Genomic DNA, 22,361 nt, shown 5'->3' with positions numbered 1-22,361 from the left:
CTTTCTAGGTTGATACATCTGGCCTTAAACACCTGTTTATCCTACTTCTCAAGTGCTGGGATTAGAGGCATGGACCACCATGTCCAGTTTCCCTAGTCTTTAATGCCATGTGTTTTTTCCCCTATCTTCATTTGTGACACAGATAATGTGTTATTTGTATGCGTTCTCTACAATAACTTGACTTCATATTCAAACTCAGCGTGGTGGCTCACACCTGTAATCCCAGCACTTCATGGCCCAGGCAAGACAACTGATGTCAGTGTGGCATACACTATAAGACCCTACCTTTAAAAAATATTCACCAAGTATCACTTCTCAGGTACTATTTTGCGTATTCTGACTTAGTTTTCTGTATCTTGGTTCACTCTTAAAGGAAGTTATTGCATTTTGCTTCAGAGCCCTTTGGTGTTTTTCATTCTTGGAGTCCTTTTACCATTTCTGATATAAAAACAGCTAAAAATGTTCCCATTTTAAGTAATTGTTTGCTACTTCTTGCTAGCAGTTACTAGATATGAACTCAAGAGATGCATTTTTATCTTTGATTTGATTTTTGAACTAAAAGCTGTAATGAAAACTTGCATAATTAACAATACAGAACCAACTTAAGACCATTCTTGGTAGAAATTGATTATGTGTAGCATTTTTCAGAAGTGCAGCCTACTGGTTTAAAGTCAAGATCATAGCATATTTCAAGACTTTAATTTTCAACCCTTTCGAAATCTGTCCGTGTCAGTTTTAGTCTGTGTGTATGTCTGTCTATCATCATGCCCCATCACCACCACCAGAGTCTGTGTCCTGCAACATAGGCTTGTGTTGTCTTCAGCAGCGGGGTCTTAACAACTAGTTTTCTTGTTTGGTTTGGTTTTGGTTTTGGTTTTTTTGAGACAAAGTTTCTCTGTAACAGCTCGAGCTATCCTGAAACTCACTTTGTAGACCAGGCTGACCTTGATCTGCCTACCTCTGCCTCCTAGTGCTAGCTTAGTCCAGCTTAACAACTAGTTTTTAAGTCTCTTGTATTTAGAACTTTTACAGTTGGTTTATAACAGAAGGGTTCCTGGTGAATCATGAAGGTATGGAAAAGAGAAAATATTTTCATCTAATCTTTTTTGGTTTTTGTCCTGGAATTAGCTCTTGTAGGCCACCCTGGTCTTGAACTCACAGAGATCTGTCTGCCTCTGCCTCCCAAATGCTGGGGTTAAAGGCGTGCTGCACTACTACCACCTGACTCATCAGTTGCTTTTTTTTAACTTTCAGCAGATACTCTTGTGGACAGTTTTGCACATATAGATTTTACTGTATATGTAACTTTGTTATATAGGTACACTTTGTCCTAATCAGCTTTTTTTTTTTTTTTTTTTATATCATCATAGGCTACTACCTAGCATTTAAAATAGACCATTAATCTCCTTTGGTCCAAAGCTAGCTTGACCTTGGTCTTTGGGGTTGACTTTAGATGTTTTTCTTTTTTGTCTTAGAATTATGTATATTCATTGTGACCATAGCATTATTATATTTGATATTCATTTGAATTTTACTTAAATTTTGAAGAGACTAGTGCTATCCCAATATATGGCACAGTCCTATATATTTCTGTGGGCTTTCTCTGGTTAGAAAAGATGGCCATGAACAGAAGACTGTCTAATGTATTTGGTCTTCTATGTTGTAGTTCTTGATAGTCTGTTTTAGGCTGTCTTAGTTGCTCCTGACATTTACACTTCAGAAGAACATTTACTCAGTTCCTCAACTGTTGATTAGTTTGCATAAACATGAAAACATCATTTGGAGAGTTACAGCACAGTAGACAGTTGTATCAAATTTGATAAGAGAGTCTTAAAACTTGGTATTTATCATTACAACTATTTTGTTATGGGCGTTTTTTGCGCTCCTTCATCTGTTGTTTATTGTTTGAACTTTGTCAGCTACCACAAAATCTTTTTTATAGGTTCAAGGAAAGGACCCTTCAGTGGACATCACTCAGGACCTGGTAGATGAATCTGAAGAGGAGCGATTTGATGATATGTCCTCACCGGGTTTAGAATTGCCATCTTGTGAATTAAGTCGACTGGAGGAAATTGCAGAGCTTGTGGCATCATCTTTACCTTCCCCCCTCCGTCGTGAGAAACTCGCATTAGCACTGGAAAATGAGGGTTATATTAAAAAGCTTTTAGAGCTTTTTCATGTGTGTGAAGATTTGGAAAACATTGAAGGCCTGCACCACTTATATGAGATTATCAAAGGGATCTTCCTCTTGAACCGAACTGCTCTATTCGAGGTTATGTTCTCTGAGGAATGTATAATGGACGTCATTGGATGCTTGGAATATGACCCAACTTTATCACAACCACGAAAACATAGGGAATTTTTAACAAAAACAGCCAAATTTAAAGAAGTGATTCCCATATCAGATCCTGAGCTAAAACAAAAAATTCATCAGACATACCGAGTTCAGTATATACAAGATATGGTTCTCCCTACCCCTTCAGTCTTTGAAGAAAACATGTTATCGACACTTCACTCCTTTATCTTTTTCAACAAGGTAGAAATTGTTGGTATGTTACAGGTAAGTCAACCTCTAGCCCTCCCCCCCAATTTATAAAGGCACCTGCTTAATTGATAACATTTAAAATGCTAACTGCTTTAAGCAAAAATAATAATTTTTTTAAAAAATTGAAACTTAGCCTTGAGCTATTATGGTAAATATTTTGGTATTCTGATAAATGATGATATTCTTGAGACCTGAAGGTTGTTTGTTGTCTTCTAGGTAGAGATGGCAACGGTGACAGCACTTGGTTAGCATGCTTGGGATCTAGACTTAGTCTCAGCTATCACAAATTGCAAAGGAAGTGGATGGTGTCTAATTAGAACAACCTTAGGGGAGTAACACTAGTAAAATAATTGGAACTAAACACAGCCAGAGAACTGCCATTTGGTCCTGTTACCCACATCAGCTACCTGTAACCACATCCGCATGTGCCCCTTCTTCCAAAGATGCTTTTGTAGTAGTAGTTGAGAGTAGTGGGAGTTTGGGCTTCACTTACTGCTTAATATCTGCTGTGTGATTTGAACAGCTTATTATGGGAAACCTTGAATCTTCCTTCTGAGGAATACCATAGGATACTATGAAGTGTCTGAAGATCAAGTGAAACCATACAAGAAAGTGTTGGACAGTTTGTAAAACTTGGTAGCTTTAAAATCAGTGTCTATTAATGCTTGATTTGAATGAGAACTATGTTACATAGTATTTGACAAAACATTAAACTGATCTAGAAATTTTCTGTTTTGTGTGGGTATGATGTCTGTACATATGTTTTCAGGTACAGGTACAGGCACTTTCGTACACATGAAGGCCAGTGGAGGACACCAGGTGTCCTGTTAATTTGCTGCCTTATTCTTTTGAGGCAGAGCCTCTCTGGACCTATACATCGATATGTGTCCTTGTTTGTCCCTGTTTCCTACCACACTCAGTGGGTGCTGGTGGTGTATACTGGACCATGCCCAGCTTGGTGTCTAGGTGCTAGGATTGGAACTATTCTCATGGTTATACAGTAAGCTCTCTTAAACACTGAGCTTTCTCTCTAGCTCCTAAGGTATATTTTCCCTACCAACCTTTTACATGTACACATACAAAATTACACACTTTACAGTTGACTAGTTCTTCTGTAATACTATTAAATACTCTGATATTAGTCTGGATATGTGTTGAAATTGGATGCCATTCATTTTGAAAAAAGAAAATGTCAGAATCGTGTGTTTATATATTTTTGGAAGAAATAATCAGCATTATAATTAAGTGTTGTATAGAAAATGTTTCCTAAATGCCTACCATAGTGAATATTAAACTTACTACATAGGACCTGCAAGATGACTCACTGCTAGAAGGAGAAAGCCAACTTCCAAAAAGTTATTTTCTGGCCTTCATATGTATGTGTTTTGTGGCACACTGTTCCCCTTGTTCCTAATATATAGATAAATGTAATTTCTTAAAAACTTGCACTGTAGTCTGCATGATCTTACACTTTAACTGGGGTAGTAGTATTGAATGTACTCCTACCTAAACAAATAGATTTTAATTATTAACAAAATCTTGATGAGAAATTTTAATGAAGAAAATTCGGTGGGTACCAGAGAGGATCTGTATGGCTTGTTACTTACCCAAAATAATAACTATTCTGTGATAGACTCCTTTGGGGCCTTTTCAGAATTAATGTCTTAAATATTAAATATTAGTTATGTTAAATAATTATTTCAAAATAATTTAGTGCTAAGGAATATAATAATAGATATTTTTGTTTTAAATATTTGTTTATTATGTGTATAACATTCTGCCTCCATGTATGCCTGCGCACCAGATTTCATTATAGGTAGCTGTGAGCCACCATGTGTTAATATTTTAAAAATTGTTTTCTATGTCTTTGAAGCCCAAAGATTTTAACCTTAATGGAGAGAGGTTATAGAACCTTCATTTCTACCGTTAGCTTATGTAAACTCAGTTGGCAAACACTGACTACATTTCTATGTGTGATTTTTGTTTGACTGTTTAAAAGACAGGGTCTCACTACAGCTCATGTTGTTCCCTAACTTTCCATCCTTCTCCCTTTGCTTCCCCATTGGTGTGATTTTAAGCATTTGCCACTAGGCCAGATTTACTGTGCTTGTGTTTATTAAGTTTCATTGTGACACAGCTATAATCAGTCTGACTGCTCTCTTGCAGTAGTAGAATATGAGAAGCCATTGGCCTGCAGAGTGAAACACTTTCTCCTTGCCCTAAAGCAGGGTTAGGAAAAGAGTTTTGTCAAAACTTAAAGATAATTTTTCTGATAGAAGTCTCTAGTTTTTCTTTGTTTTGTATTAAGACAAGGTCTCACTAAGTAGATCAGGCTGGTCTGGAATTCATAGAGATCCACCTGCCTCTGCCTTCCTGGTGCTGGGAATAAAGGTGTGTGCCCCTCATTTTTGGCAGTGTGTGTGTACGAGCTTGTGTGTACATGCATACATGTGTGTATTTATCGTTTAATAGTTTGGTTTTTTCCTTTTTTAAAAAAATTGACATCTTTTATCAAGTTAGCTCATAGCATGCTGAAATTGTATTTTATATAGTCTTATCAGTAAAATAATTGAATTTGTCATTTATTTCATAGGAAGATGAAAAATTTCTGACAGATTTGTTTGCACAACTAACAGATGAAGCAACAGATGAGGAAAAAAGACAGGAATTGGTAAGAAATCATAGGAAAGTAGAGAAGTAGGACACTCCCTTAATATTTTTCTAATTTGACATTGACCTTTTAATACTTGTCCTTTTTCTGGATTTCAGGTTAACTTTTTAAAAGAATTTTGTGCATTTTCTCAAACGCTACAACCCCAAAACAGAGATGCTTTTTTCAAGACTTTGTCAAACATGGGCATATTACCAGCTCTAGAAGTCATCCTTGTAAGTTTGCTCCTCTACATTCTGAACTACCCATGTGAACCATATAAGAAACTGGATGTCATGTTGTGCAGTTTTGTTTGAAATTGTAAAATTATATCACTTCTCCCTTTCCTCATTCCCTGGCACCTGTTTAAGTGCTCTCTCTCCCTCCCTCCCTCCCCCCCTCCTCTCTCTCACTCTCAACTCTCTCTCAATTGCTAATTAAAACCATTGGGTTACAAAACAAAGACATGAAAGTAAGATAGGCATGGATGAGGGTCTTCCCCCTAAAATGTGTGAATGTGTCAGTATGATCACGCAAGCCACTGATCATGTGGAGTCCTTACACTACTTGCCTCCTTCCATTCTGCTTGAGAGAGGTTAAATACCGCATGCTAGCTAGGTTAGTTGCTTTCGTGAAGTCCCCTGTCTTCACCTCTAATCTCACCATAGAAGCAGTGGGGCCACAGATGTGAACACTATTATCCCTGCCTTTACATGGGTTTGGGGATCTGAACTTGGGTTTTTAGGCTCTCTTTGACAACTGCTGTATCCACTGCGTTAATCTCCCTAGCCCTTAGATAATTTTTTATAATTCTGTGTTGTGATCATGCCCACCTCACCCCCATCCTCTTTTTAATTTCTCCCCACTTTAGCTGAAGCTCCTCTTCATCCTAAATCATCCCCACGTTTTGTTTTATGTTTTGAACAGAATTTGTCTATATAGGTCTGGCGGTCTTGGAACTCATTCTGTAGACCAGACTGGCCTCAACCTCAGAGGTACACCTGCCTCTGGCCCTCCTCCATGCCTATCTTACTTTCATGTCTTTGTTTTGTAACCCAATGGTTTTAACTAGGATTGCTTATGTAAGTGAGTGGATAAGAGTTGTTTGCTAGAGCCAACTTGTCAATGGCTATACCACCAGGAATGTAGTTCCCCCTAGCAATCATTTAGATGTTTGTTTTAAGGTCTGGTGCTTTATGACAATTTCTTTTGTCAGGTCATGGATAACTTCATTGATAAAGTTCATATTTTTATGATTGTAAAAGAATGGCACTTTTTACAGGGCATGGATGATACACAGGTTCGAAGTGCTGCTACTGATATATTCTCATACTTGGTTGAATATAATCCATCCATGGTACGAGAGTTTGTCATGCAGGAGGCACAACAGAATGATGATGTAAGTAAGAAGTTAACAGAGCAAAAAATAACCAGCAAGGTAAATATTATTTACACTAATAGTAAGTATTTATACATAGGAGCTATAGCTGGAATTATGTATTTTTAGATTTAAACTACTGCTCTTTGGGAAGTGTAGCCATAGTGTCAAATGGCTCATTCTTCCTCTTAATTTGCTCCTGCCTTAGCTTATACATTTATTGTATTTGGTGTCAACTTTTTTAAATTATGAAGCTGACTTGTCTATATTGTCTTATTTAAACCCTTAAATCAGTTGACTGTTCTGTATGTGAACTGTGAGTAACTTTCATTGGAAAGTACTTAGACTACTAGAGGTGGATTCTCGGAATCATCAAGTCTAAAAAAATAAAGTATATTAGGAAGTGTTTCTTTATAATAATAAAAAGAAGCTGTGGTGGTGTTTAATCAGAAATTAGAGAAAGGTAGATTGGCTTTAAAATATCTTAGACTGCCTTGGAAGTGTAGATTGAATGTTGTGGTACATAATATGTATAGAAGCCCGAATGTATGTGCTCTTCTTCTTTTATTAAACCAGTAGTTTGTTTTTTCTCCTTCCTCCCAAATTTTTGGAAACCACTTTTTACTTAAGGTTAAACTATCTTGATTTCCTTAGAAGAGGAAATTTATGTCTCCTTTGGGGGGGGGGAGGTTTAAAGAATATCAGCTTGCAGTATTTTTTATAAAATGAAACGTAATTTTTGTTACTTTTAAAAAAAAAATCTACTCCACCTGTTAGAAGTTGAATGCCTGGTAATATCTCTATTTGTGGTTTGTTCTTAAAATTATAGTGGTAGACTATGTGCACAAATGTACCATGAATTGTTGAATCATAATCACATTTTTCTTCTATGAAATAGTCCTATCTTGAGAACCAGAATATCTTGAGTAATTAAAACTAAAGGCTGTCCTCTTAGGCCCTGTAACCACTGGGTGAGCAGACATGCCTGTGCATCTTCACACTCCATGAACATGCATTAGGCCTCTGGATTTCACTTGCCAATCATTTCCATATAGTGTCTGCATTTTCTTTGTCCTTGTCTGTCTTACCACTGCATACATAGGCAAGGGGAAGGAGTTTGCTCACTGTATCCTTAATTTTTACTAATCCTCTGGACCAAGAATACCATCCCCAAAAGGTCCTTGGGAAAGCAGAAGCTGGCTTTCTCTGACATTTGGAATCTATGTAATATACTACTGTTGTGTGCGCTCTAGTCTCTCTTTGCTGGGTTTATCATTTCCACAAATGGAAAATTGCTATCATGTCAAAAACTAAAATGCAATGAAAGCAAAGCAATTTTATAAATTCTAACTAAGTATTCTTATTTTGAAACTGTGAATATAAAGTCCATGAGCTTCCTGCAGAGGGTAGATAAAGTTGTATTAACACCAAATGTGACCTTTGTGATCCTTTTTTTTTTTTTTTTTTTTTTTTTTTTTTTTCTTTAATCGGACAAGTTTAAAGATAATAGAAAGAGCCAGTAGTGGTGGTGCATGCCTTTAATCCCAGTGCTTAGGAGGCAGAAGCAGGCAGATCTCTTGAGTTGGCAAGGTGGACAGCCTGTGAATTCTAGGGCAGCCAAAACTACATAGTGAGACCCTGTCTCAAAAGGGAAAAAAGAAGAAAATAGGAAAAAAAACTTAATTTTTTTTGGTTCTATTTAATGTCTTTGTATCATCTGTTAGGGGAAAGAAACACATCTATCCTGTTAAATAGCTTAGTCACTCTATTTTGTTTGAAGTTAATAAAAGAGCTAGAGTTAGCTATAATGTTATAGTATGTGTCTTAGTAATCTGTATTGTGTGTATTTTTATCACCAGGATATTTTGCTCATCAACCTCATTATAGAACATATGATTTGTGATACAGATCCTGAGCTTGGAGGAGCAGTCCAACTTATGGGCCTGCTTCGAACTTTAGTTGACCCAGAGAACATGCTAGCCACTGCCAATGTAAGCCATGGTTATTTCTTCTTTTTCATAGCAGTATGATTTCTATTGCTGGTAAGAACCAATACAGTTAATAAAGTTCATCGATGTGTTTTTGGTTCCTTAGAAAACAGAAAAGACTGAATTTCTGGGTTTCTTCTACAAGCACTGTATGCATGTTCTCACTGCTCCCTTACTAGCAAATACAACAGAAGACAAGCCTAGTAAAGGTAAGATAACACAGGTTTGTAGCTTTCTTGAATTGTCAAACTCAAAAAACTGGTGTTGAGTACAGTCTAGATTTAAAACATTGGGGCTGAAGAGATAACCCCACAGTTAAAGAGTACCAGCTGCTTTTCCAGAGGACACACACTGCTGCTAACATTCTGTAACTCCAGGTATTAACACCCTCGTCTGACCTCCATGGGCGCTGCACGTGCATGGTGCAGGCAAAAGAAAAACTAATGTGCATACAATAAAAAATAAATTAAGTCTATAAAGAAAGGGACAAAAGCAGGAGCAGTAGGATACACCCTAAGAATGAAGTAACCATCTTTAATAGATTGGGTGAGATTTAATTATGTATTTTCAAGAGATTTTAAAGGTGAAATTTGTGTAAAAGTACTATAATCACAGTTAACAAAAATATACCCCAAAAAAGTTATTGTTTTCATGTTGGGTTTTGTTTGTGGATTGGTTGGGTGTGTGTGTGTTTGAGAAATCTCTCTATGGAACCCATGTTGGCCTCAAACTTAGAATCTTCCTATTTCAGCCTCCTCAATACTAGGGTCACTAATGTGTGACAAACTATTACAGCTTATTCCTTAGGGCTTACACTTAAGTGTGTGTGTTTAAAGGGTAGTTTTAGAGTTACTATTGGGAAATTACTGTTGAAGTTCTAGCCAGGAATCCATACATATTTTCCCTTATAATGCACAATGTAGGGGCTGAAGAGAGAGCTCAGAGGTTAAAAACTTCTGAGTTCAATTTCCAGTAACCACATAATGGCTCACAACCATCTGTAATGAGATCTGTCTGGTGCTACCTGTTTCTGGACTCAAGGCATACATGCAGGAAGAACACTGTATACATAATAAGTAAATAAATCTTTCTTTTTTTTTAAATAAAGGTGTCCTGGGTATGGTACCCCACACCAAGGGGAAAAAAAAACGCACACAATGTAATTATGTTTAAAGCGTACTCTATTAATAATATTTATGACATTAATAGAAGCTAATAGTGTTAATGTACTATTATGGAAAATAAATGTTTATTTTTGCTTTTTTCCCCCTTGAGATGTGATTTCTTTACATAGCACTGGCCTCACTATGTAGACCTTGAACATAAACGGGCCTCTGTCTCCCAAATGCTAGGATTAAAGTAGTGTTTCTGTGCCTAGCTTATTAGATAAACTCTTGTATGACCCTAAAAATCAAATTTTGAAATGTCATTTTGTTTCTTTCTATATTTATTTGTATTTGGTAAAAGTTGTGGTCTGTTTCCAAATCACACCTTTTTTCCAGAACAGTTTTAGATTTATGAAATTTACGTTATGAGATTTCTGATATTCCCATGCTTCTGAGCTCATACATTCCATTGATGACTTTTGCAGTCAGTTGGGCAATAAATAGTCTTTACTCATCATAGAGGGGGGCTGTGCAAAATTAGAGCCTGTGATGGTGGACAAGTCTTCATTCTACAGGCCAGGCTGGCAGGAAGTGGCCCACAAGTTCAGGTCCAGCTTGCTGCTGTTTGGTCCATAAAGCTTTATGGACATAAGGGCTTCTGTGCCCCCTGCTTTCAGGCTGCAGGGTGGGGGTTGGACATGTCCGGAGGTTTGCAGAGCCTTCAAACATACTTACTGCCTGACCCTTTATGGAAGAGGTTTCTAGTGAGAAAGAGATACTACTGGATAGCCAAATACACACTTTCAAGCTACCCTAAGAACTTGTAGAAGGGATTTTGACATTCTATGGTGTGTAAATGATAGGAATGAAAAAAATAAGATAAGAGTGAAGATTTATCGGTAATTATAGTTGTGTTGTGAGCATACTATGAGTGTTTAAGAAATTAGACACAGAAAATTGGTGGAAGATAGAGCATAATCATACCAAAGATGAAAGGGTGTGTACTGTGACTTCTGAAACTGTTTATCATACATATGATCATGTTTTGCGTATTCTAGATGATTTTCAAACTGCACAGTTATTGGCACTTGTATTGGAATTGCTAACATTTTGTGTGGAACACCATACGTACCACATAAAGAACTATATTATCAACAAGGACATCCTTCGACGAGTTCTAGTTCTTATGGCTTCCAAGCATGCTTTCTTGGCATTATGTAAGTACTTCTTAAACAGTTGTTTATGGTCTTTCTATATCATGTTCTTTGTAGCTTTAAAGCTAGTTGCTGAGAACATGACTGACTTGGGTGGGGGAGGAGGTTGTCAGGGACCTAGGATCTTAGTACAAGCTCTGTGTCCTGTGATGTAGTTTGGCAGGTGTTCATACAAAGTGGAGTGGCTAGAAGGTATCTGCCAGTTCAAGTGGTAAGTAACTACAGTTTAATCAAAACTACCAGTGGTCTATCTTTTCTGTAACTTACAAATGGGAAGATGGTTTAATAAAAGAAAAACAAATAATACTATGGAGACCATATGAGTCCCACAGAACCTGAAATAAGTACATGTAGACCTTTATGAAGAAAGTTAGCGAATAATTTCATAGCTACAGGTAATTTTCTTTGCTTGTTTTGTGTATGTGTGTTTCGTTTATTGTTTTCCTTTTTATCAGTCTTTCTGCAGCCCAGACTGGTTTTTAAGCTTACAGCAGTCCTCATACCTCAACTACCTGAGTGCTGAGGTTACAGGTGCAAGCTACCATTCCTAGCTTAGCACATAGTAATTTTTGTTTGTGTGCATGGTGCTAGGAATTAAGCCCAATATCAAAAGCATTTGCATACACTTGATCACTACACTACACCCCTAGCCCAAAATTAGCAGAAATTTTTAAACAAGATTTTTTTTTTTAAAGATTTGTCTTAGTTGTACTTTTTTTTTTCCTTAAGCTGACATTCACGGCGTTAAGACTTAAGTTTATTATAGTAAAACATACTTTTGAATTAGAAATAGGTTAATTGAGGCAGTGGTGCCATGTGTCTTTAATCCTAATGCTCATGAGGCAGAGGTAAGAGGATCTCTTGAGTTCGAGGCCAACCTGGTCTATAAAGCATTACCAGGACAGCCAGAGCTATTACAGAGAAACAGCTTAATCCATAGTGCTAGGTCGTGCTGCGGCCAGACTTCTTAGGTAATGAGTTTGCATATCTAAACTGTAGTTATTGGTCAGTTAACTGACCAAGTTTAGAGATACTGGAGGCTGACATACTGCCAAGTACCTTGCCAGTTGGCTTTTAAAGGTAAGTTTTTGTTTTAAGGCTTCATGTTTTATTTTTCACTTGTCATGTTTCTTTACTTGGCACATATGTGATAAACACATGTGTTTGGAATGTGTCTTTTACAACCTGAGTAGTTTGCTTTCCACTGAACCCTCAAAATACTAAATATTACTCTAGTCATAGCTTCTGTATTATTGATGAGACTTTTCTAAGGGCTATAACAAATAAATCATCTTCCAGTGAGCTTTGCACATACAAAGAAGGACTTTAAGGGGCTAGAAAGATGACTCAGTGGTTGAGAGCACTGGATGGTCTTCCAGAGGACCTGAATTTGATTCCCATTACCCATGTGGCAATCCACTGTCTAGTCCCCAGTTTCAGGGCAATGTGACACCCTCTTCTGCCTTCTGCAGGCATCAGCCACACATGTATATAGGCATACATGCAGACGGAACATGATACAAACATTTCTCAATGTACTTACCATAGTAGAGGTGATAGTACCAAGGCCAATTCTTTCCCCATAACAAGTTTTGTCTGTGTGTGGGGAAAGAATTTTGGGAAACGAAACAGAAAGAAAAAAGTGAATGCACAGATTGTTTAGTTTGATTTCAGCAAAGAAAATAGCTAGATGTGTTGACTTAACTTATAGCTCTAGTACTCCAAAGGCAAGCCTATGTTTGCATTCACGGTTAGCCATAGCTACATAAAGAGACCCTGTCTCCAAGGGGAAAAAGAGAGAAGAGATTAAATAAAAACTACTAGTATATTTCATTGAATCTGAGATGCACATCTTTATATATTTATCATCTCAAACTAAGGTAAGTCTTGCAGTTGGTGGCATGGTGGTCATAATTAGTAGTTTTGTTTTCTTAGTTTATTAGGAGAGTGTCATGGGAAAATAAAAATCCAACTTAATAAGAACTATACTTAATAACAATGTATTCTAAATGAATCTGATAAGGAAGTTTTCACAGAGGTGTTAACTTGAATTGTCTTGTTCATTAGAGAGAGTGACATTGTTAATTGGGTGTGCAGTTAAGATGTAAAGTCTAGGAAGGTGGGGTGTTTTGCTATAGATGAAAAACTCTTGAGTCCATCTGCAAAGTGTCAGGGCATGCAAGCTAAAAAAAAAAAGGTCAGCCTTTTCTGTAGTTTAGGCAGTCTGTGTATCTTCTTTACTTGTAGTATTGTAAAAAGAATATATTGTAATCCAGGAATAACTATGTAAAGAATTATTTTATAAGATGAAGATCATATTGGAAGCTATGCTATTCTATGTTAGGTATGTTCTATACATATTCTGTAACTGGGACAGGTTACTTTGAAATACCTAACTCTTCACTTCGGACCTCTATTGCAAGACTTTAGGATGAGAACATCTCAGACAATAGCAGTCCATCAGTAATAATCCTTTTATAAAGACTGGCTTTAAGCTGGATGGTGGTGGCACACACCTTTAATCCCAGCACTCAGGAAGCAGGGGCAGGAAGATCTCTGAGTTCGAGGCCAGCCAGGGCTACATGGAGAAAGCCTGTCTCCAATAAAAGAAGAAAAGAAAAAGAAAAAAACTGACTTTATCGTATAGAGTAAAAACTATATAAATTTGAGGAAACAAAAGATTTATCATTCTCCTGAGAAAAGTATATATTGAAATAAAAAGTTTGATACAGTGTTTCAGAGAGAATTTTACAATTTAAATACACTCTAAGTTGAAAAGATAATACTTAATGTAATTTGGAAACTTGGAGATATATTCATTCTATTTTTTTTCTTTTAAGATATATTATGTTGTATAGTGTATTGCCTGAATGTATGCCTGAGCACCAGAACTCATAGGTGGTTATGAACCGCCATGTAGTTGCTGGGATTTGAACTCAAGATTCTAGCGGAGCAGCCAGTGCTCTTAACCTCTAAGTCATCTCTCCAGCCCCAGGAGTTTTATATTTTATGTGTTTCTTTTTAATTAGTATTTGTCACTTATAAATACAATTAGGAAGTCTGTAGATAAGGCCCACAGTACTTCCTAAATTGAGTATGTCCCATTAATTAATCTATTTACTGTGCCTTTTTAAGACTGGGTACTTCTAAACAACTTTTATGTTGACTAGGTAGTGTTGTTTAAAAGTATTGAATTTAGGCTTGGAAGATGGATTCAGGAGAAGTGGCTTGCTGCTAAGTTTGTTCCTTTGAACCTACATGGAAAGAAAGGATCACTTACTAAAAACTGTTGTCTGGCCTCCACATGTGAGCGCGTACATTCCCCCACACACACAATGGAGAACAGAAACAGAACTTTGTAAAAAGAATGAATTTCTTTGAAAGTTTTATGGTAGGGTCAGAGGCAGCTCAGTGTTAGGGTACTTGCTAGCATTGTGAGATCCTGGACACAGTCCCTGTTAGTCCCATATGTGCTAATGAGTCTTAGACTTACTCCGTGAAATCTTGTGTCATGTACTCCAAAAAATTCATTAAAACCAAACACAAGAGAGTCCTGGCCTGTTGTGGGTAGAACCAGAGTGCACGGTTATGTTGAAAATGCTATGGTTATGGCAACTGAGCATAACTGAGAGCTTTCTCTAATCTCCTTAAATGACTGGGCTTTATAGAATTGACTGGTGAAATGTGGAAAACAGCTTGCTATTCAGTAGGAAAGAATAATAGTATTTGGATATTTTGATGCAGGGCTGTTTAGGGGGATGATTTTAAACAATTATTGATGTAAATCGGGACAAATGGAAAAGAGAGGGAGGCAAAAAGAAAAAACCCTCAACTAGAGCTACCTTCTGTCTATATCAACACTTTCTGAGTAGCTGTGCTTTTAAGGGGTTAATGGTGTCATCTGGTGTCCTGGTCTCACTGAATTCTGGGAAGATAGGAGATTCTTTTCACATTTGTAGGAATTGCATATATAGCATCAGGGTTAATGTGATGTTTTGATAGGACACAAGTCTCCACAAAGCCTGCAGAGTTAGATTACCAAACCTTATAATAATCTTGCTTTTGAAATTTACCTATTAGCATGAGCTTTTTAAGTGTTTTTATCTATAAACAAATGGAACTGTCTCACTAAGTTTTTCTACCAGATAATCCAAAACAAGAGAAATCACTGTTTTAGAAATAAACCCTGTTAGGCCTTCACTCACCACACAGAACAATGCCTCTTACTGCTTAAAATGTCTTCACCATACTTGAGTTTTTAAATTTTTTTTTCAGTAGTTTAAAATAAAACCCAGTTATTATTCTTTAAACTATTTTGAAACTCCCTGCCCAGAGTGTTTCTTTATGAAGACACACTCTTAAATAAGTTGGATTGTTAGGGCAGTTTCTAACCAACTGTACCTAATTGGGCATTCACTTGTGGACCTCTTTGTGCCAACTAAAGAAAAATTGAGCTGCTTTACTCCTCTGCCTTCCCACCCAGAAACCGTGTCAGCATGGTTGCCTGGCTACCTGCTCATGAAGGACTTGTAATAACAAATTGCCAATTTAACGAGCCACTTCCATGATCTCCAAAGAAATCAAAATACAAACACAATATTTAATCTTGCCAACCGAAGACGATGTGACTGCGTGAAGTGAGTATGCTTTTTTGAACTGTTTACAGTAATTGGGGCATTAACTTACTGATAATACCATTTAGGTTAAAGAGGGCTTTGCTGAAGTCTAGCTGTCTGAGTATATTTGGATCTTGATGAATGGTGACCTAAGTAACTCCCCATACCTCAAGATGCAAATATATATCTGCTAATCTGTAAGTTAAAGCCTAATTAATTATTAAAGGGAAAATTAAAAAGCATACTCGCAGCAATGAGAGTAGAGGACTGAATTTTAAAACAAGCTAAAATTTTTATCTAAACCTTGGGAAGGCAGTTATGGGGGCATGCAGATTTTTGTGGTTTGTTGTCTTTTTTTTTTTTTTTTTTTTTTTTTTTAACCACATCTACAAATAAACCAGTATAAATCCATGAACTCTATAAAATAGTGAGTGTCCAAAAACTTGAAGATCAAATTATAACACAGTGAATTGCCCTAAAAGACAGTGGTTTTGTTTTTGTTTTTAGGTGATTTAAAATGCATTCAAAAAGGTATGAAAAAATTGTTCCCTTAAATAATACAATAATCTCAGGCCTTACCTTAGCTATAAATTACATTTTGGCCCATAGTGACTGATATATTCCTAGGACTTTTCTGGCTTTCTAAGACTTGTGTTCTATGATAACATACACTACCTTGGTGGAGGGGGCCAGGTAGGGTCTCACATTATAACCCAGGGTGTCATAGAACTCAGTATGTAGCCCCCACTGGCCTTGAACTCTTAAACAATCCTCTTACCTCAGACTCCCAAGTGTTGGGATTATAGGCATGAATTGTGGAACCTACCGACATACACTGTTGTTGAATGCCTTTTCTTACAGTACTCGTAAGATCGCTGTGTTCAGGTTCACATACCTGCACACAGGTAAGAATGCAGAATACTGGTATCTGTTATTAAGTTCTGATGTTTGTTGACTCTGAGGTGTAGATTAAACAGCAATGCCTCTGTGTTTCAGGTGCCCTCCGGTTTAAGAGAAAAATCATTGGATTAAAAGATGAATTTTATAACCGCTACATAATGAAAAGTTTTTTATTTGAACCTGTAGTCAAAGCATTTCTCAACAATGGATCTCGTTACAATCTGATGAACTCCGCCATAATAGAAATGTTTGAATTTATTAGAGTGGTAGGTCTCTCTGTCTTATATTAGGATTTTGGTTTTAATTTGGGAAATTTGAGTATCTGTCTTTTGTCTTGAGAATGTGTGGAGAGTTTGTTTAAAGAACCATGCTACCAAAAACCTAAAAGTAATTCAATTCAGGCCAGTTTAAAAAAAAAAAAAAAAGCATAATGTGTGCAAAACTATCTGGCATGCTTCATAGAACTGTGATAAATACTCTGGGTGTGGTGGCTCAGTTTAATCCTAGTACTCCTCCGACCCTTTTCAAATAAAAGGAAGAATTGTGATAAGAAATACAGAACTTCAAATGCTTGTCATTTTCATTTCTGTCAGATATGTCCTCTAAGGATAGTATCTTGATGTTACTGCACAACTGCTTCAGAAGTCCATCTCCAGAACTTTACTGTAGACTTCTGTTCCGTAGTGTGTTCTTGAGATTAGAGAGGATTCATGCTGGCCTCATCTCATGAACATTATACTTCCTCAAACCTTATAAGTGTTGGGATTGCAGGTGTGTATCACTGTGTCCAGTCTTTGCGAACCAGAATCAATAGAATAGGGCTTGGACACACACTCTGGGAACACCTGTGGAAAATTCCCAGATAAACCAAAAGCTGCATACTATTGAAGGAGCCAGTATAATGTATGCTATTCCTATTTTCATTTTTTGACTATTTTTAAATTGTATAGCAACTTTATGAAATTAAACTTTTGGTTAGTTTTAGTAATTACCTTAGTAATGCTTCATTTTGTTAAAGTGGTGTTTATGTGTCTGATTTATTTCATTATAATTCTTTTCTGTAGGAAGATATAAAATCATTAACTGCCCATGTAATTGAAAATTATTGGAAAGCACTAGAAGATGTAGATTATGTGCAGACTTTTAAAGGATTAAAATTGAGGTTTGAACAACAAAGAGAAAGGCAAGACAACCCCAAACTTGACAGGTAAGTTAGTACATATTTGGACATGTTCTCTGTTTAGCAGTAGATTGTGTGCTGGCTTTCTTGGTTCTTGGCAGTATTTGAGTTGGCTGTAGAGAGAAGATGGGAAGACATACACAGAAATTGTGGGAAGTGGAGGGAGTTGCCTTCTTTTTCTTCAACATTTTATTTTATGCATATGTGTGTCTTCACATACATGTACTTTGGGATGGGGTTTATCTCAGGCCAACTTGCAGGACTTGGTTCTGTTTTTTCACCATGTGGGTTCTAAGGTTCAAAGTCAGGTTTGTCATACTTAGCAGAACACGCCTTTATTCTTTAAGCCATCTTGACAACCCCATATGCTAGTTTTGCTTGTTTCTGAAAATGTAGATGAAATCTTCAGGTACTAACATAAACTGAAGCAGCAATGAGGTTTCACGTGATCAGAATATTATCTTAGCCAGGTGGTGGCGGCTTTAGTCCCAGGCCAGCCCAGTACCTTGTTTACCTCAGCCCCTAACAGTCTTTCATTTTCTCATAGCATGCGGTCCATCTTGAGGAATCATCGATATCGACGAGATGCCAGAACTCTAGAAGATGAGGAAGAGATGTGGTTCAACACAGATGAAGATGACATGGAAGATGGAGAAGCTGTGGTGTCTCCATCTGACAAAACTAAGAATGATGATGATATCATGGATCCCATAAGTAAATTCATGGAGAGGAAAAAATGTATGTTAAAACAGTGGACAAGGGAAAGTGAGACTCAGTCCAGATCTTTCTATTTCTTAAGAAAATAATTAGTATCTGCTCAGAATATACAGTGACAATTCAAAGACCTACAGAACATTGCTGAGTTGCTGACTGTGTAAGGGTGTAGGCTGTTTTCCTAGTTTAAACAGTTTGCAGGATGGTACAAATACTAAATGTGATACCAAAGGTTATGCATCTGCAATGTAAATTTTGCTGGATAATAGCAGTTAGTGCTTGGATAGGCTTTGTTCATAGGTTGGATGTCAGAGTTGCTCCTGAACAAAGAAATGAGGTGGTTTAATTGGTTTTTAGTGTCACTTCATTTGGAGAAATTCAGGAAAAAGCGAGTGACAACTATTTTACACTCTCATTTTAGTGAAAGAAAGTGAAGAAAAGGAGGTGCTTCTGAAAACTAATCTTTCTGGACGACAGAGCCCAAGTTTCAAACTCTCCCTGTCCAGTGGGACAAAGACTAACCTCAGCAGCCAGTCGTCGGCAGCAAGCCTGCCTGGCTCTCCAGGGTCACCTGGGTCCCCAGGCTCTCCAGGCTCTCCTGGATCCGTCCCTAAGAGTACATCTCAGACGGCAGCTATTACCACAAAGGTACATTTCTCACTACCCACATGCTGGCCTTTCTCTACTGTGCTTTAAGCTTTCTCAGTGGTCAGTGTGCCTGGGTTTTATTTCTTTGTTTTCTTTTCTGGAACTAGCTAAATGCTGTGGACTAGGAGGTGAGACTTCGTCGTAACCACTATCTGAACTCACTTCACATGTCCAGTGAGTTTTTCACTTACGAACTACAAGTTAAAAATCTTTATTACCTTCTCAATTAAAACCCAGGTGAAAACTTGGGAGGGGAAGCAGGAGTTTTTTCTTTTTAGGTTAACTATCTACTATCACTAACGTTTCATATAAGAAGGAATAAAATTTTAATACTAAATATGTAGATGACGTCTCTTTAGTAAAAAGCATTTATTTCGGTGACTTTTGCTACTTCAACAAACCTCCCCCCAAGATACATGAAACTAATAGCAATTATAATTAGACCAGACTAATTATACTGGCATAATTCCAGTGCTGTTCAATCTGTTCCTTTCTCTTTCTTTAAAATATGTTTTTGTGTGTGCGCGTGCGTGCGTGTGTGCGGACTCACCATAGCATGATAGTCAGAGGGCAACTTGAAAGAGTCTGCTCTCTCCTCACCATGTGGGATCCAGGGATCAAGCTGAGGTCGTTGGGCTTGGTAGAAAGACCCCTTACCTGCTGTGCCCCATGGTCTCATTTCATCTGGCACTGGCTCAGCTGAGGCTGAGAGCAGAGTACTAGGAATTTCCATAGCCATTCAAGTTGTATTATAGTTTATGGTGAAAAAGCAGGCTAAGAAGGAAGAGATAATGATGGAGACAGTAGAACTACTTCTTTATCTGCCTTCATTTTGAGTAATCTGTGTTTTGATATCAGTTTTTACTTTATTTTGAAATAATCTAGCCAGACATTGTAATACAAGTTGATGATCCTAGCTACTTTGGAGACTGAGAAAGGAAGGTTGCTAATTGAAGGTCTGCCTGGACAACTTAAGTGAGAGAGACCCTGGCTCAAAATAAAGTAAAAATGAAGTCTGGGTATGTAGCAGTATTAGAACCCTTGGCTTGAGACATACTAAGCACTGAATTCAATCTCTAGCACCATTTAAAAAATTAGTTTTTTCCACTGTTAGTCATAGCCATTTTTCAGTGGTGTTTCTGTTTCCTGGATGATTTTCTAGTAGAGTATAATTCTTTGTTGTTTCTGTTTTAAGTTTTAGTAGCTTAAAAGAGCCTTACAAAGTCCAGGTGGTGGTGGCACACATCTTTAATCCCAACATTTAGGAATCAGATGCAGGCGGATCTCTTGAGTTCCAGGACAGGCTCCAAAGCTACAGAGAAACCCTGTCTAAAAAAAAAAAAAACTTACAGAAACTTGTGAACATTTAAAAACCCACTAAAAATTAGTGGCAGCTGGGCAGTAGTGGCACACGCCTTTAATCCCAACACTCAGGAGGAGAGACAGGCAGGTCTCTGTGAGTTCAAGGCCAGCCTGGTCTACAGAGTGAGTTCCAGGACAGGCTCCAAAGCTACGCAGAGAAACCCTGTCTGGGGGGGGGGGGGATAGTTAATGGCTTTCAATGTGCTGCCATTAGGCCTATACTTTTTCTGGGTTTAACCTGGGTATTTTAAAATTCAGTGTTTTGTTCTTTAAATAATGCATATTTCTGAACAGGGAGGACTCGTGGGTCTGGTAGATTATCCCGATGATGATGAAGATGATGATGAGGATGAAGACAAGGAAGACTCGCTACCACTGTCAAAGAAAGCAAAATTTGAATCCTAATAATAGCAACTGCGTGTGATCAGTACCTGTTGACAAAACTGGTTCTTGACCCCTCCCCCCTACAGAATCCACATCAAAGCGCAGTGGTCTCTTGTGAGTGACTGACAGAAATCAGCAGCACACCGGACTTCTGCTCATCAAGTGCCAATTCAATGAAGCAGGCGGAGGGGATGCTGTGCAGTTAGGGGGAAGACATAGCCTGTGAGCTCTCCAGCTTGGACCACACATTGCCCTTTTCTCAGGGAAGGAAATGGAAATAAAAAGCCAACAGGGCAGGGGTTTTGTCAGTGGAACTCTGGATTGACTGGTCAGTTGCTACAATCAGAACTTGCTTTCTTGGACCACGTTTGAGACTTAGAAGAATGGGTCTTTCTGCCATAGTTCCTCACTAGTAGAGAATGCCAGCAGTTTCTTTGTATAAAGAGACCTGCCTTTAAAATCGTACATTCTGAACATTTTAGTCAAGCTACAACAGGTTTGGAAAACCTCTGTGGGGGAGGGGCAAAATAAAGTATCTTCTTTTTTAAATCTGTTCCCTTTGCCCTTCAAACTGCAGATTTTTTTTTTTTAAGGTGGGGATTTGTCCCTACTTGATTAAAGATTGAGTGGAATTCTAGATGTGGTCATTTGTGTCATAATTTTTCTTTTTGTTTCAGTTTGTTTCTGTTTTGCTTTTTCTCCCCGAGTGTATGATTAGTTGTTGAATATATATATTTGGGACCATTAAAACATTTTTGATGTAATATAGCCTAACGTGCTGGCACCTGCTTTACATGTGTAATCTGTGTTCTACATCACAGTTCTTAATTTGTTTAGAGTTTTATGAAAGATGGTATAGTTTTTATTGACAAAAGCAAAGTAATCTTACAACTATGTGCATAAAAAAGCAATACTATTTTGTGACTAAATATTTTATATTAAAATTTGCATCAGCAGCTGTCTTGAGATTTCAGGGAAATAGAGTGGAATTTAAAACTTCGACAGTTTTGTTAAAACTAGAAACATGAAATTAGTATTCCAAAGAGATTCAGAAATTTCATATCTTGGAGAAATGACGGTACATTAAATCAAAATTGAGGATGGATGATTTAAAAGTAATACTTGACTTTTGAATAATAAAAAGAAAAGTGAAGAGTAAGAGAAATTGTATTAATTGTATGTTTCTTTTCTTTCTTTCTTTTTTTAACATATACCCTTTGGAATACCAGTTTAAGCTGTAAATGATGGTACCTAAATAAACACCCAAGGACCATTAGATGGCACCTTAATAAAAGGAGTATTTTGGAGGGGGGGCCTGGGTTGTATAGCTTAGTGGTAGAGTGGGATGGGGCTCCATTTTTCGCTCCATTACCACCACCACCCCCAAAAAATGTATTTTTGAATAGGGTCTTTATTTATTGTTAGATATACTAAGATGATTTCAAGGAAATGAGAATGTCCGGGTTCCAGAACCTTCACTTTATGAAAGTGAAAATGGAGCTTGCTTTATAGTTATAAATGAGTAAAATTTTATACCCAGGAGAGGACAAATGTGGATATACTTTGAGTACTTCTGTCTTTGCTGCTTTTTCCTCAGTAACAACAGGAACTTTAGAATATGCTGGGCATTGTAGTGTATACAATCCAAACACTTAGAAGCTGTGGCAGGTAAATCT

General features: G+C 37.3%; 1 protein-coding gene across 2 annotated transcripts in view; it reads left to right on the top strand.

The window, feature by feature from the left end:
• Ppp4r3a (protein phosphatase 4 regulatory subunit 3A) overlaps positions 1-21,322 on the top strand; it is a 38,509-nt gene extending 17,187 nt beyond the window's left edge. Inside the window, exons 4-15 of one of the 2 annotated variants that reach the window (XM_051196474.1) lie at positions 1,943-2,560; positions 5,139-5,216; positions 5,315-5,431; positions 6,478-6,633; positions 8,433-8,564; positions 8,668-8,770; positions 10,726-10,884; positions 16,494-16,663; positions 17,462-17,604; positions 18,125-18,315; positions 18,713-18,939; positions 20,596-21,322. In XM_051196474.1, coding sequence (XP_051052431.1) covers positions 1,943-2,560; positions 5,139-5,216; positions 5,315-5,431; positions 6,478-6,633; positions 8,433-8,564; positions 8,668-8,770; positions 10,726-10,884; positions 16,494-16,663; positions 17,462-17,604; positions 18,125-18,315; positions 18,713-18,939; positions 20,596-20,706 — 2,205 coding nt within the window. In that variant the 3' untranslated portion in view covers positions 20,707-21,322. The remainder of the gene's footprint in view (positions 1-1,942; positions 2,561-5,138; positions 5,217-5,314; positions 5,432-6,477; positions 6,634-8,432; positions 8,565-8,667; positions 8,771-10,725; positions 10,885-16,493; positions 16,664-17,461; positions 17,605-18,124; positions 18,316-18,712; positions 18,940-20,595) is intronic. The other variant, XM_051196475.1, reaches the window with a different exon arrangement.
• Positions 21,323-22,361: the final 1,039 nt, after the last annotated feature.

Source organism: Phodopus roborovskii, unplaced genomic scaffold, assembly GCF_943737965.1.
Source record: "Phodopus roborovskii unplaced genomic scaffold, PHOROB, whole genome shotgun sequence".
NCBI lineage: Eukaryota > Metazoa > Chordata > Mammalia > Rodentia > Cricetidae > Phodopus > Phodopus roborovskii.
Note: the sequence above shows the minus strand (reverse complement) of the source record. Positions and strands in the feature narration are given on the sequence as shown.